The following is a 15,334-nucleotide window of genomic DNA, read 5'->3' on the forward strand; positions in this document are numbered from 1 at the left end:
GAGGCAGACAGGTAGCAACCCCTACACAGCAGAGAGGTAGACAGGTAGCAACCCCTACACAGCAGAGAGGCAGACAGGTAGCAACCCCTACACAGCAGAGAGGTAGACAGGTAGCAACCCCTACACAGCAGAGAGGCAGACAGGTAGCAACCCCTACACAGCTGAGAGGTAGACAGGTAGCAACTCCTACACAGCAGAGAGGCAGACAGGTAGCTACCCCTACACAGCAGAGAGGTAGACAGGTAGCAACCCCTACACAGCAGAGAGGTAGACAGGTAGCAACCCCTACACAGCAGAGAGGTAGACAGGTAGCAACTCCTACACAGCAGAGAGGCAGACAGGTAGCTACCCCTTCACAGCAGAGAGGTAGACATGTAGCAACTCCTACACAGCAGAGAGGCAGACAGGTAGCAACTCCTACACAGCAGAGAGGCAGACAGGTAGCAACTCCTACACAGCAGAGAGGCAGACAGTTAGCAACCCCTACACAGCAGAGAGGTAGACAGGTAGCAACTCCTACACAGCAGAGAGGCAGACAGGTAGCAACTCCTACACAGCAGAGAGGCAGACAGGTAGCAACTCCTACACAGCAGAGAGGCAGACAGGTAGCTACCCCTACAGAGCAGAGAGGTAGACAGGTAGCAACCCCTACACAGCAGAGAGGCAGACAGGTAGAAACCACTACACAGCAGAGAGGCAGACAGGTAGAAACCACTACACAGCAGAGAGGTAGACAGGTAGCAACCCCTACACGGCGGAGAGGTAGACAGGTAGCAACCCCTACACAGCAGAGAGGTAGACAGGAAGCAACCCCTACACAGCAGAGAGGTAGACAGGTATTAACCCCTACACAGCAGAGAGGTAGACAGTTAGCAACCCCTACAGAGCAGAGAGGCAGACAGGTAGCAACCCCTACAGAGCAGAGAGGAAGACAGTTAGCAACCACTACACAGCAGAGAGGTAGACAGGTAGCAACCCCTACAGAGCAGAGAGGTAGACAGGTAGCAACCCCTACACAGCAGAGAGGTAGACAGGTAGCAACCCCTACAGAGCAGAGAGGTAGACAGTTAGCAACCCCTACACAGCAGAGAGGCAGACAGGTAGCAACCCCTACAGAGCAGAGAGGAAGACAGTTAGCAACCACTACACAGCAGAGAGGTAGACAGGTAGCAACCCCTACACAGCAGAGATGTAGACAGGTAGCAACCCCTACAGAGCAGAGAGGTAGACAGTTAGCAACCCCTACACAGCAGAGAGGCAGACAGGTAGCAACCCCTACAGAGCAGAGAGGTAGACAGGTAGCAACCCCTACAGAGCAGAGAGTTAGACAGGTAGCAACCCCTACACAGCAGAGATGTAGACAGGTAGCAACCCCTACAGCGCAGAGAGGTAGACAGTTAGCAACCACTACACAGCAGAGAGGTAGAGAGGTAGCAACCCCTACACAGCAGAGAGGCAGACAGGTAGCAACCCCTACAGAGCAGAGAGGTAGACAGCAACCACTACACAGCAGAGAGGTAGACAGGTAGCAACCCCTACACAGCAGAGAGGCAGACAGGTAGCAACCCCTACAGAGCAGAGAGGTAGACAGTTAGCAACCACTACACAGCAGAGAGGTAGACAGGTAGCAACCCCTACACAGCAGAGAGGTAGACAGGTAGCAACCCCTACACAGCAGAGAGGTAGACAGTTAGTAACCCCTACACAGCAGAGAGGTCGACAGGTAACAACCACTACACAGCAGACAGGTAGCAACCCCTACACAGCAGAGAGGTAGACAGGTAGCAACCCCTACACAGCAGAGAGGTAGACAGTTAGCAACCCCTACACGGCAGAGAGGTCGACAGGTAGCAACCCCTACACAGCAGAGGGGTAGACAGGTAGCAACCCCTACACAGCAGAGAGGTAGACAGGTAGCAACCCCTACACAGCAGAGATGTAGACAGGTAGCAACCCCTACAGCGCAGAGAGGTAGACAGTTAGCAACCACTACACAGCAGAGAGGTAGAGAGGTAGCAACCCCTACACAGCAGAGAGGTAGACAGGTAGCAACCCCTACACAGCAGAGAGGCAGACAGGTAGCAACCCCTACACAGCAGAGAGGTAGACAGTTAGCAACCACTACACAGCAGAGAGGTAGACAGGTAGCAACCCCTACACAGCAGAGAGGTAGACAGGTAGCAACCCCTACACAGCAGAGAGGTAGACAGTTAGTAACCCCTACACAGCAGAGAGGTCGACAGGTAACAACCACTACACAGCAGACAGGTAGCAACCCCTACACAGCAGAGAGGTAGACAGGTAGCAACCCCTACACAGCAGAGAGGTAGACAGTTAGCAACCCCTACACGGCAGAGAGGTCGACAGGTAGCAACCCCTACACAGCAGAGGGGTAGACAGGTAGCAACCCCTACACAGCAGAGAGGTAGACAGTTAGCAACCCCTACACAGCAGAGAGGTAGACAGTTAGCAACCCCTACACAGCAGAGAGGTAGACAGGTAGCAACCCCTACACAGCAGAGAGGTAGACAGGTAGCAACTCCTACACAGCAGAGAGGCAGACAGGTAGCAACTCCTACACAGCAGAGAGGTAGACAGTTAGCAACCCCTACACAGCAGAGAGGTAGACAGTTAGCAACCCCTACACAGCAGAGAGGTAGACATGTAGCAACCCCTACACAGCAGAGAGGTAGACATGTAGCAACCCCTTCACAGCAGAGGTAGACAGTTAGCAACCACTACACAGCAGACAGGTAGCAACCCCTACACAGCAGAGAGGTAGACAGTTAGCAACCCCTACACAGCAGAGAGGTAGACAGGTAGCAACCCCTACACAGCAGAGAGGTAGACAGTTAGCAACCCCTACACAGCAGAGAGGTAGACAGTTAGCAACCCCTACACAGCAGAGAGGTAGACAGGTAGCAACCCCTACACAGCAGAGAGGTAGACAGGTAGCAACCCCTACACAGCAGAGAGGTAGACAGTTAGCAACCCCTACACAGCAGAGAGGTAGACAGTTAGCAACCCCTACACAGCAGAGAGGTAGACAGTTAGCAACCCCTACACAGCAGAGAGGTAGACAGTTAGCAACCACTACACAGCAGAGAGGTAGACAGGTAGCAACCCCTACACAGCAGAGAGGTAGACAGTTAGCAACCCCTACACAGCAGAGAGGTAGACAGTTAGCAACCCCTACACAGCAGAGAGGTAGACAGTTAGCAACCCCTACACAGCAGAGAGGTAGACAGGTAACAACCCCTTCACAGCAGAGAGGTAGACATGTAGCAACCCCTTCACAGCAGAGAGGTAGACATGTAGCAACCCCTTCACAGCAGAGAGGTAGACAGTTAGCAACCCCTACACAGCAGAGGTAGACAGTTAGCAACCCCTACACAGCAGAGAGGTAGACAGGTAGCAACCCCTACACAGCAGAGAGGTAGACAGGTAGCAACCCCTACACAGCAGAGAGGTTGCAACCCCTACACAGCAGAGAGGTAGACAGGTAGCAACCCCTACACAGCAGAGAGGTAGACAGTTAGCAACCCCTACACAGCAGAGAGGTAGACAGGTAGCAACCACTACACGGCAGAGAGGTAGACAGGTAGCAACCCCTACACAGCAGAGAGGTAGACAGTTAGCAACCCCTACACAGCAGAGAGGTAGACAGGTAGCAACTCCTACACAGCAGAGAGGCAGACAGGTAGCAACTCCTACACAGCAGAGAGGTAGACAGTTAGCAACCCCTACACAGCAGAGAGGTAGACCGTTAGCAACCCCTACACAGCAGAGAGGTAGACATGTAGCAACCCCTACACAGCAGAGAGGTAGACATGTAGCAACCCCTTCACAGCAGAGGTAGACAGTTAGCAACCACTACACAGCAGACAGGTAGCAACCCCTAAACAGCAGAGAGGTAGACAGTTAGCAACCCCTACACAGCAGAGAGGTAGACATGTAGCAACCCCTTCACAGCAGAGAGGTAGACATGTAGCAACCCCTTCACAGCAGAGAGGTAGACAGTTAGCAACCCCTACACAGCAGAGGTAGACAGTTAGCAACCCCTACACAGCAGAGAGGTAGACAGTTAGCAACCACTACACAGCAGAGAGGTAGACAGGTAGCAACCCCTACACAGCAGAGAGGTAGACAGTTAGCAACCCCTACACAGCAGAGAGGTAGACAGTTAGCAACCCCTACACAGCAGAGAGGTAGACAGTTAGCAACCCCTACACAGCAGAGAGGTAGACAGGTAGCAACCCCTACACAGCAAAGAGGTAGACAGGTAGCAACCCCTACACAGCAGAGAGGCAGACAGGTAGAAACCACTACACAGCAGAGAGGTAGACAGGTAACAACCCCTTCACAGCAGAGAGGTAGACATGTAGCAACCCCTTCACAGCAGAGAGGTAGACATGTAGCAACCCCTTCACAGCAGAGAGGTAGACAGTTAGCAACCCCTACACAGCAGAGGTAGACAGTTAGCAACCCCTACACAGCAGAGAGGTAGACAGGTTGCAACCCCTACACAGCAGAGAGGTTGCAACCCCTACACAGCAGAGAGGTAGACAGGTAGCAACCCCTACACAGCAGAGAGGTAGACAGTTAGCAACCCCTACACAGCAGAGAGGTAGACAGGTAGCAACCACTACACGGCAGAGAGGTAGACAGGTAGCAACCCCTACACAGCAGAGAGGTAGACAGTTAGCAACCCCTACACAGCAGAGAGGCAGACAGGTTGAAACCCCTACACAGCAGAGAGGTAGACAGGTATTAACCCCTACACAGCAGACAGGTAGCAACCCCTACACAGCAGACAGGTAACAACCCCTACAGAGCAGACAGTTAACAACCCCTACACAGCAGACAGGTAACAACCATTACACAGCAGACAGGTAACAACCCCTACACAGCAGACAGGTAACAACCCCTACACAGCAGACAGGTAACAACCCCTACACAGCAGACAGGTAACAACCCCTACACAGCAGACAGGTAACAACCACTACACAGCAGACAGGTAACAACCCCTACACAGCAGACAGGTAACAACCCCTACATAGCAGACAGGTAACAACCCCTACACAGCAGACAGGTAACAACCCCGACACAGCAGACAGGTAACAACCCCTACACAGTAGACAGGTGACAATCACTTCACAGCAGACAGTTAACAACCACTGCACAGCAGACAGGTGACAATCACTACACAGCAGACAGGTAACAACCACTACACAGCAGACAGGTAAAACCCCCAACACAGCAGACAGGTAACAACCCCTACACAGCAGACAGGTAACAACCACTACACAGCAGACAGGTAACAACCCCGACACAGCAGACAGGTAACAACCCCAACACAGCAGACAGTTAACAACCACTACACAGCAGACAGGTAACAACCCCGACACAGCAGACAGGTAGCAACCACTACACAGCAGACAGTTAACAACCACTACACAGCAGACAGTTAACAACCACTACACAGCAGACAGTTAACAACCACTACACAGCAGACAGGTAACAACCCCTACACAGCAGACAGGTAACAACCCCAACACAGCAGACAGTTAACAACCACTACACAGCAGACAGTTAACAACCACTACACAGCAGACAGGTAACAACCCCTACACAGCAGACAGGTAACAACCACTACACAGCAGACAGGTAACAACCCCTACACAGCAGACAGGTATCAACCCCTACACAGCAGACAGTTAACAACCACTACACAGCAGACAGGTAACAACCACTACACAGCAGACAGGTAACAACCCCAACACAGCAGACAGGTAACAACCCCTACACAGCAGACAGTTAACAACCCCTACACAGCAGACAGTTAACAACCACTACACAGCAGACAGGTAACAACCACTACACAGCAGACAGGTAGCAACCACTACACAGCAGACAGGTAACAACCCCAACACAGCAGACAGGTAACAACCCCTACACAGCAGACAGTTAACAACCCCTACACAGCAGACAGTTAACAACCACTACACAGCAGACAGGTAACAACCACTACACAGCAGACAGGTAGCAACCACTACACAGCAGACAGGTAACAACCCCAACACAGCAGACAGGTAACAACCCCTACACAGCAGACAGGTAACAACCCCTACACAGCAGACAGGTAACAACCCCGACACAGCAGACAGGTAACAACCCCAACACAGCAGACAGGTAACAACCCCTACACAGCAGACAGTTAACAACCCTGACACAGCAGACAGGTAACAACCCCAACACATCAGACAGGTAACAACCACTACACAGCAGACAGGTAACAACCACTACACAGCAGACAGGTAACAACCACTACACAGCAGACAGGTAACAACCCCGACACAGCAGACAGGTAACAACCCCTACACAGCAGACAGTTAACAACCCCTACACAGCAGACAGGTAACAACCCCTACACAGCATTGTGAAGGAGCACACCCTGTAACATGTTTGTTAAGATTCACTCCATGTCTCTTTGCGTGTCTAGGAGGCAACCCCTGTGAGCATGGAGGGAAGTGTCTGAACACCATGGGTTCGTTCCAGTGTAAGTGTCAGCCTGGCTTCTCTGGCGCTCGCTGTGAACACGACGTCAACGAGTGCCTCTCCAACCCCTGCCAGAACGAAGCCACCTGCCTCGACCAGATAGGAGGTTTCCACTGCATCTGTATGCCAGGTAAAGACACTGTTTTAATCAAAGGATGGCTGCAATCTAAACCCATATCTTTGAAGTCAGGCACTGTCAATGTTACTGTACAAACCTCATAGTTAACTAACTGGTCCTGTGTCTTGTTTCCCTTGCTAATTGGCTGCAGGCTACGAGGGACTGTTCTGCCAGATCAATACTGACGAGTGCGCCTACGACCCCTGCCTGAACAATGGGAAATGTATCGACAAGATCAACACCTTCCACTGCCAGTGCCCCACAGGTGAGCCCCGGGACGCTGCGGCAGTCTGGGGGGGGTCGATCACCCCCCTGGACTGGATGGGTGCGGGAGGTATACTCTAATCCCTGCCCTCAGGCAGGCTTTAGCAGGCCAGCGCTCGACGAGGAGGAAAATCCATAAGGAAGGGCTTGACAAAGTTTTCACTTAGAACAAGTTTTTACTCTGATGAGTGTGCACTTAAACTTGGTTTTGATGTAGCTAGTCACAATAACGGAATTTGAGAGAGAATTAAGGAGATAACGTCTAACTAAGAGTAGCAGCTGAAATAGGTTTGTGTTTTCATGTATTTAATTTCTGTGTAGTTGTAGAAGCTGTTGTGGTGAGGTTTGGGTTTTGTGTGTAGTGATGTGTTGCATGTAGAATCTAGATGATTTGAAGAGGTATTTCTACAGGGATTCCATTAGGGTTGGACTACAGTATGTGACGAGAGGCATTGAGGGTTCTGTTAGCAGAGGAGTGCTCTGATAGAAGAACGGGAGGCGGGCCGACACTCAACAAGGTTTCTTAGCCTCTAAAATGTGTTTTTGTTTTGATTCTTTCAGCAGGGCTATTGAGGCGGAAGTAATTCTGATGGAAAATAGTGCAGTTCTCAGTTGGTTCTGATCAAAAATAGCTCAGAGAGAAAGGCAGGAGGCTCCGTGTGTTGAAAGTGCAGTTAACAGTAGAGCGGTACAGCAGAGAACACAAGAGTTTAGCTGCTGAAAAGCCCCCATATCTATGGGATGGGGTTGGGGATGGGGTAAGGGGTAGGGGAGAGGCCTGAATGAGACAGTAGTGAAAGTGGGAGGGGGTGTTGGGGTACGGGAGGGGACTGAGACCCACAGACGGTTATGCTCTAGAGGGGTTATGGGGTAGAGGCGGGGGATTTTGGGGTCCCCATTGCCTGCTTGTGATGTAAATGTGTTCCTGTGTAAGCCCAGGCCGGGGTAGGGTCCTCTCTCCTTTCATTTCTGTACACATCATCTCCATGGAAACCCCACTCATCCCTTTTGAAATGTGTGATTCCAGAAGCCCGGGCTAAATCCCCTCTTTGGCTCTGGGAGGTGTGTGTGAGGTAACTTTAGCGTTAGCATGGATGGACAGTGAAAATTGAAAGGACCCTGTGTTGTGAATGGAGCAGAGCTAACAGATAGCCATGTAGCCACTTCCTATTTGGATTAGTGACAACTGGTTTCTGGCTGGCTGTTTGGCTTAGACCACCTGTGTGTTATTTATCAGATAGAATCCTTCTTTTTACCACTTAGAATTCAAATGTGTGACTACTGAACACTGTCCGTTCCTGCGACAGAAGGTGGAAGAAGAAATACAAACAGAGATCAGAATGACGAGAGAAAATAAGGGAGCCTGCTGGTTGATTTTCAATGATGAGGGATTTGAATAGCTGAGTTCAGAGGTCAAGCTAGCCCTGTTGGGAGAAGCAGGCGGGGAAAGGGGCGAGACCAGGACGGGAGAATGCACATTGTGATGGAAAAGTTTTGGGGGACAAAAGAGGCAACTGGCTCAGCTTTGCATTACATTGAGCAGACAGTCCCCCCTTTGTCTTTCACCCCTGGTCATGAGGCCTTGGAAGCCACCCCCCCCCCCTTTTTGGGAGCAGTGGTGAAAAGGAGTAGAAGGAAAGAACACAGTAAGCTGTAGTACGGCAGGCCTTTTGATTCATATGCAGCCATCTCTGTCATTGAGGGCTCTCATCATAATGTAGGTAGGCTTCCAGGGATAGAGTGGGCATAGTTTGGGCTTGGTAAGATCACTCTAATGAACCACTCACTCACTCCCTACATCTTCTTGTTTTTCCAGGCTTTGCTGGGAACCTTTGCCAGATAGATATTGATGAGTGCTCCAGCACGCCTTGCAAGAATGGCGCCAAGTGCACGGATGGCCCCAATAAGTACACCTGTGAATGCACTGAAGGTATAAAAACAGAAAGTTGTTATATTTAGTAACACACGTTTATTTTCCCTCGACTCCAATCCTGTTCAATATATTGAACAGATGTGAGTGGAGCAATGGTGCAAATTCAAAACACTCACAAAAGCTCTGATGAAGGCCTTGGGGCTGATATGTAAGCTTAATAAAGAGCAGTGATGCTAGCAGGAGCAGTGTGCGGGTTTCGTCTTTTTACTCATAAAAACAACAATAAAACAACAAACATAGATTTCAAAAGAAACTAAAAATGATTGAATGTTTTCTGGCTCCTGAATAGAATGGAGAGAAATTAGACTAGTGACCAACTCCATGTCTTTCTACCAGGTTACACGGGGCAACACTGTGAGACTGACATCAATGAGTGTTTCTCGGACCCCTGTCACTATGGTACTTGTAAGGATGGCCTGGCCTCCTTCACCTGCTACTGCCGCCTTGGTTACACGGGCCGGCTGTGTGAGACCAACATTAACGAGTGTCTGAGTCAGCCCTGTCGGAACGGAGGCATCTGCCAGGACCGCGAGAACTCCTACATCTGCACCTGCCCCATGGGCACCGCAGGTCAGGCGCACGCATGCATGCATGCACACACAGACACACACACACACACACACACACACACACACACACACACACACACACACACACACACACACACACACACACACACACACACACACACACACACACACACACACCACACACGCACACACACACACACACACACACTAAAATACTTCTCTAAGCTCGAAACTGTCCTCGACACCCAGATTTACTTTAATCTGTGAAAATGTTACTATAGAAACTTTGATGATAATTTCTTTGCTTCTAGGTATAAACTGTGAAGTCAACCTGGACGACTGCAAGAGCAAGCCATGTGACTACGGGACATGCCTCGACAAGATCAATGGCTACGAGTGTGCCTGCGAGCCCGGCTACAGCGGTAAGTAGATACTGTAGGGGACCAGTTTGTCTGACTGTGGCTACCCAGGTTGAGATTTGAAGGGGGTACTCCTACCTCTCCTATTCAGACCTCTCAGGTGAAGGCAGGACAAACAAGAGCATAGAGGGAAGGGTGGAGGGGTGGAAGAGGGAGAGAGATGACAGATGGTAAGCGAATGCACTCCTTTTGAGACCTTCTGTGGCAGTGTCACTTTCCAGACCCCCCCCCCCCCCCAACTTGTTGCCTAGACACAAGCTGGTCTCTCTCACCAGGCTCTGAAAGGACCAACACTCACCGGGGATTTCACTGGAGGAAAGATCCCCAGAAAGATTCCTGAAAGTTGATATTTTAAAAGGGGGGAAGCTGGTCCATGCTTTAGGGCTAAATGGCCTCTCTTCATGTTTTGCGTGGCACCCACTGAATGGCGGCGGCATTTCAAGTGGCCAACAAAACCGGACTTAAAAAGCCCATGTTTGTCTAGGTGGATACATTTACTGTGGGGATATAGAGCCCATTGTATGGTCCGTTGTCTGGTGTAGCACGGGTTGGGCTTTGTGTTTTACTTCTAAATGATATCTTCATGGATTTTGACCAACTCCAAAGATTACGACATGATATTATGTTCAAAGTTTCATAACTTCTAACCATAAACTGTTATTAATTTGTACAGGTAACTGGCAAAATAATGGAAACTCTTGAGTAAATGAGGGATACAAAGTATATTAAAAGCTTGTGCTTCCACACAGGTGTGGTTCCTGAGAAGGGTTGCAAAGGGTCAGAAACTTTCCGGGAAATTTCCAGGAATTTTCCATGGGAAGTTAAGCCCGGGAATTTGGGGAATTTTGCTTAAAATAATCAAAAAGTTAGCTTATAACAGTGAATCTTTTTTGCGGGATACACATAAGGCAATTCTAGGTCTTGTGGCATATTTTGGTTACACTATCCCCAATTCAATGGAATTGCAAACCTCTACATGCACAGTGCATTTTTCCATCACATGCACAGTGCATTCTTCCATCACATGTACAGCTGATTCTCAAGATCTTGCACACTAATGAGATGCTATTGAGCCCACACTACTACACTGTCTGAGCCAAGGACTACATGCTTTCTGGTAAGTTTTGATTACAATACTGGGTGGGGTGAATATATTTTATGACATACATTAATTTTTGTAAACTAGGAAATAGCAGCCTACAGCAAAGTGTGTTTAAATAATTTCTAACTTAACTGCTAGTTAGTTTTTGCTACCATGTGGATTTTAGCTTGCTTGAGTGTTAATTCACCTGTTTCCAAACATGTTTCATTTTAAAACATTTATCTTACAAAGGAGTTGTTTAATCTAACTGCTTAACTATTTATCTGTACATGGAATTGTATTTAAAAAAAAATAAAAAAATTCTAATCTTTACAGGAAAATGCCACGGGCACTATCTGATGTGTGGAGACATTTTACTGCAGCTAATGTAGAAGGAAAAGCGGTGTACATTTGCAAATACTGTGCCAAATCATATGTGAAGAATGCAACAAAGATGCAGAATCATCTGGCCAAGTGCATAAAGTTCCCCAGCGCTCACAACAAGCAACCTCTGACAAAAGTCCCTCTACTTCTATTCGATGTGAAAATGATGAATCAGACACCTTATCGATAGCAACAGTTCATGGTCCTCCTGTAATCAGAAGTGTTTTTTGACTCAATGGAGGAACATAGTCAGAGAAATGCTGATGAATGTCTTGCTCGAGCTGTGTATGCAACTGGTTCACCTCTGATGCTCACAGGAAATATGTATTGGAAGAGATTTCTAAATGTTCTTCACCCAGCATACACCCTCAACCAGACATACTTTATCTACTCATTTGCTGGATGCAGAGTTCAACAGAGTTCAAGTGAAGGTCAAGCAAATCATAGAGAAAGCAGACTGTATTGCAATCATCTCTGATGTGTGGTCGAATGTTCGTGGGCAAGGAATAATTAACTACATCATCTCCACCCCTCAACCAGTATTCTACAAGAGCACAGACACAAGGGACAACAGACACACCGTTCTCTACATTGCAGATGAGCTGAAGGCAGTCATCAATGACCTTGGACCACAGAAGGTATTTGCACTGGTACAGACAATGCTGCGAACATGAATGCTGCTTGGTCAAAAGTGGAGCAGTCCTACCCTCACATCACACCCATTGGCTATGCTGCTCATGCATTGAATCTGCTCCTCAAGGACATCATGGCACTGAAAAAGATGGGTACACTCTTACAAGAGAGCCAAGGAAATGGTTTGTGAAGGGTCATCAAGTTACAGCAGCAATCTACCTCACCAAGCAAGTGAGAAGAATAAGAGCACCACATTAAAGCTGCCCAGCAACACCCGCTGGGGTGGTGTTGTCATCATGTTTGACAGTCTCCTGGAGGGGAAGGAGTCTCCAAGAAATGTCCATATCACAGTCTGCCGATATGGACAGCCCCATCAAGAGGATCCTCCTGGATAATGTATTTTGGGAGAGAGTGGTAAGCAGCCTGAAACTCCTGAAACCTATAGCACTAGCCATTGCACGTATTGATGGAGACAATGCCATCCTGTCTGTGTTCAGGCTCTGCTTGCGAGAGAAGAAATCCATACTGCCCTGCCCACTTCACTGTTGCTCCAAGCAGAGGAAACTGCAGTTCTGAAATACATCAACAAGCTTGAAGACTTCTGCCTGAACCCCATACACGCCGCAGCGTACATGTTGGACCCCAAGTATGCTGGCAAGAGCATCCTGTCTGGTGCAGAGATCAACAAGGCCTATGGTGTCATCACTACCGTGTCTCGCCAACTTGGCCTGGATGAGGGAAAGGTTCTTGGCTGTCTGGTAAAGTACACTTCCAGCAAGGGCTTTGGGATGGAGATGCAATATGGCAGTCGTGCCAACATATCTCATCAGCCACTTGGTGGAAGGGACTTTGTGGATCTGAGGCTCTTTCCCCTGTTGCCTCCATCATCCTCCAAATCCCACCAACATCAACCGCCTCAGAGCGCAACTGGTCCTTGTTTGAAGACACACACACCAAGCACACAACAGGCTGACCAATACAAGGGTTGAAAAATTGGTTGCATCCGGGCAAATTTGAGGCTTTTTTAGTCTGACAAAGAGCCATCCTCAAGAAGGTTGGAAAGTGACAGTGAAGATGAGGCCTCAGAGTCTGATGTTCAAGAGGTGAACATTGAGGAGGTCCAGGGAGAAGACATGGAAACCTGAGAGGAAGACAACCAAAGCTTTAGTTTCTAGACTATCATTTTACAGATGTATGTTGAAAATGCGATGGGAGATGCGATGGATCATTGGGGATCATTCAATATTCCCTTTCTTTTGTTGTTCATTGAAGTCATCCCATGTGAAGAGTCAACTAATTTAATTTAAGTTCAATTCGTAACTAAATTGTTTAAAAAAAATTATATTGGAAGGATTTAATCATTTGCAATTATGTCTACTTATGATAAGGTAAAATGTTTTTGTTTCTGTCTCCATATAATATGGTAAATATATCCAATTCAAAAAGCATCTACATTTAAATGGTATTAATATTAATTTGCATGTATTTCCGTTAATTCCCATATATTCCCGTTAATTCTCATGGAAAGTTTCCACCTCAGAATATTCCCCAAAATGTGCAACCCTATTCGTGAGTTAATTAAGCAGTTAACATCCCATCATGCTTAGGGTCATGTATGAAAATCCTGGGCAGGCTTTTACCCCATAGGATGACAATGCCCCTGTCTACAGGGCACGAGAGGTCACTGAATGATTTTATGAGTATAAAAACGATGTAATGCATATGGTGTCTCAGTCACCGGATCTTAACCCAATTGAACACTTATAGGAAATTCTGGAGCGACCTAAGACAGCGTTTCCATCACCATCAACAAAACACCAAATTATGGAATTTATGGTGGAAGAATGGTGTCGCATCCCCCCTATAAAGTTCCAGACTTGTAGAATCTATGCCAAGGTGCATTGAAGCTGTTCTGGCTCGTGGTGCCCCAATGACCCATTAAGACACATTATCTTGTTTATTCCTTTACCTTGGCAGTTACCTGTATCATTTTCTAACACCAATTGAATCAGTTTGTAAACTGTAAATGTTCCTTGTGCTATAAAGTTGAGACACTACTGTATGAGAGGTCAGAGAAGTAAACATCTTCATGGGTTCTGATTCACAGGGACCATGTGCAACATCAACCTTGACGAATGTGCCCTCAACCCATGTCACAACGGTGGCACCTGTGTCGATGGCATCAACAGCTTCACCTGTCTGTGTCCAGAGGGTTACCATGACACCACCTGCTTCTCTCAGGTCAATGAGTGCCTTAGCAACCCGTGTATCCATGGCCACTGTCAGGACAAAGTCAATGGGTGAGTCTGTTTTTCTCATCTGTTTCAATGCCAAGGAAATCACTAAGTTGTGTTTTGTGTACATCTAGAAATCTTCCTTACATATATGGTATGAATATATCCACAGTAAATCCCTAAGTATTCATAAAAGGTGTGGATTTGAGGACTCAAAGTGGAATTTAGTGTCTGTTACTCTGATATTGAGCTTTCCCACCTTTTCCTTAGTTACAACTGTCTGTGTGACAATGGCTGGAGTGGCAAGAACTGTGACATCAACAACAACGAGTGTGAGTCCAACCCCTGCATGAACGGAGGCACCTGCAAGGATATGACGAGCGGATATGTCTGTTCCTGCAGAATCGGCTTCACTGGTGAGTAAGTGTGTACGTGTGTATGGTCCTCGAGATTGCACTCCCACCATCAATACATTTTATATTGTTTTGATCTATTTGACCCTGACTCTTAACTCAAACTCATGTGCTTGATAACTTCTTGACCTTTTGATCCCAGGTCCAAGCTGTCAGACCAACATTAACGAATGTGCCTCCAATCCCTGCCTGAACCAAGGGACCTGCATCGATGATGTCTCTGCGTACAAGTGCAACTGCCTACTGCCATATACCGGTATGAACATATTTGGCTATTGTGAAATATATGTCTGATGGTCTATCTAAGCGTAATGTTTTGGTATTTCCTTGCTGTGGTGCTCAAAGTTCTAGCTTCTCTAAGGCACTGGACGTTCAGGAAAAACATGCTCCGGAAGACCAAGCTGTCAATGAATGTCCAGCAGCAAGACTTCCTCTTGGCTAAAACTCCAGCGTCTGTTGTGTTGACGTTGTGTCCCTGATAACAGTACAGGGAAATATTTGTAAGAAGTCCTCACATCCATTTCTCCCTCGTATTATTTGATAAAACAGATAATGATGGACTGACTGCCTTTGGGCAACCTTTTTATTTATTCCCTGAGTCTTCTTTTTGGAAAATTCCACCCTGCGTCGAGAGCTGGAATAATAGTGGCTCTGATTGTGTGACGGAGGGGTGGGAACTGAACGGCCCAGCTGCTTGACACATTTCCTGTTTGCAGACTTCCTGTCTCACAGAACAGCAAATGCCTTGACAATAGCAGGAAACTCCA

The 15,334-nt window shown here is 48.0% G+C and overlaps 1 protein-coding gene across 1 annotated transcript in view; it reads left to right on the top strand.

Moving 5' to 3' along the window:
• The window catches only part of LOC129853306 (neurogenic locus notch homolog protein 1-like), a 57,896-nt gene that overhangs the window by 23,343 nt on the left and 19,219 nt on the right, over positions 1–15,334 (top strand). The window contains exons 8-15 of the mRNA XM_055919199.1: positions 6,503–6,688; positions 6,828–6,941; positions 8,757–8,870; positions 9,210–9,443; positions 9,715–9,825; positions 14,028–14,220; positions 14,425–14,570; positions 14,710–14,823. Coding sequence (XP_055775174.1) covers positions 6,503–6,688; positions 6,828–6,941; positions 8,757–8,870; positions 9,210–9,443; positions 9,715–9,825; positions 14,028–14,220; positions 14,425–14,570; positions 14,710–14,823 — 1,212 coding nt within the window. The remainder of the gene's footprint in view (positions 1–6,502; positions 6,689–6,827; positions 6,942–8,756; positions 8,871–9,209; positions 9,444–9,714; positions 9,826–14,027; positions 14,221–14,424; positions 14,571–14,709; positions 14,824–15,334) is intronic.

The sequence above is a fragment of the Salvelinus fontinalis genome, chromosome 4 (assembly GCF_029448725.1).
Source record: "Salvelinus fontinalis isolate EN_2023a chromosome 4, ASM2944872v1, whole genome shotgun sequence".
In the NCBI taxonomy this organism is placed as follows: domain Eukaryota; kingdom Metazoa; phylum Chordata; class Actinopteri; order Salmoniformes; family Salmonidae; genus Salvelinus; species Salvelinus fontinalis.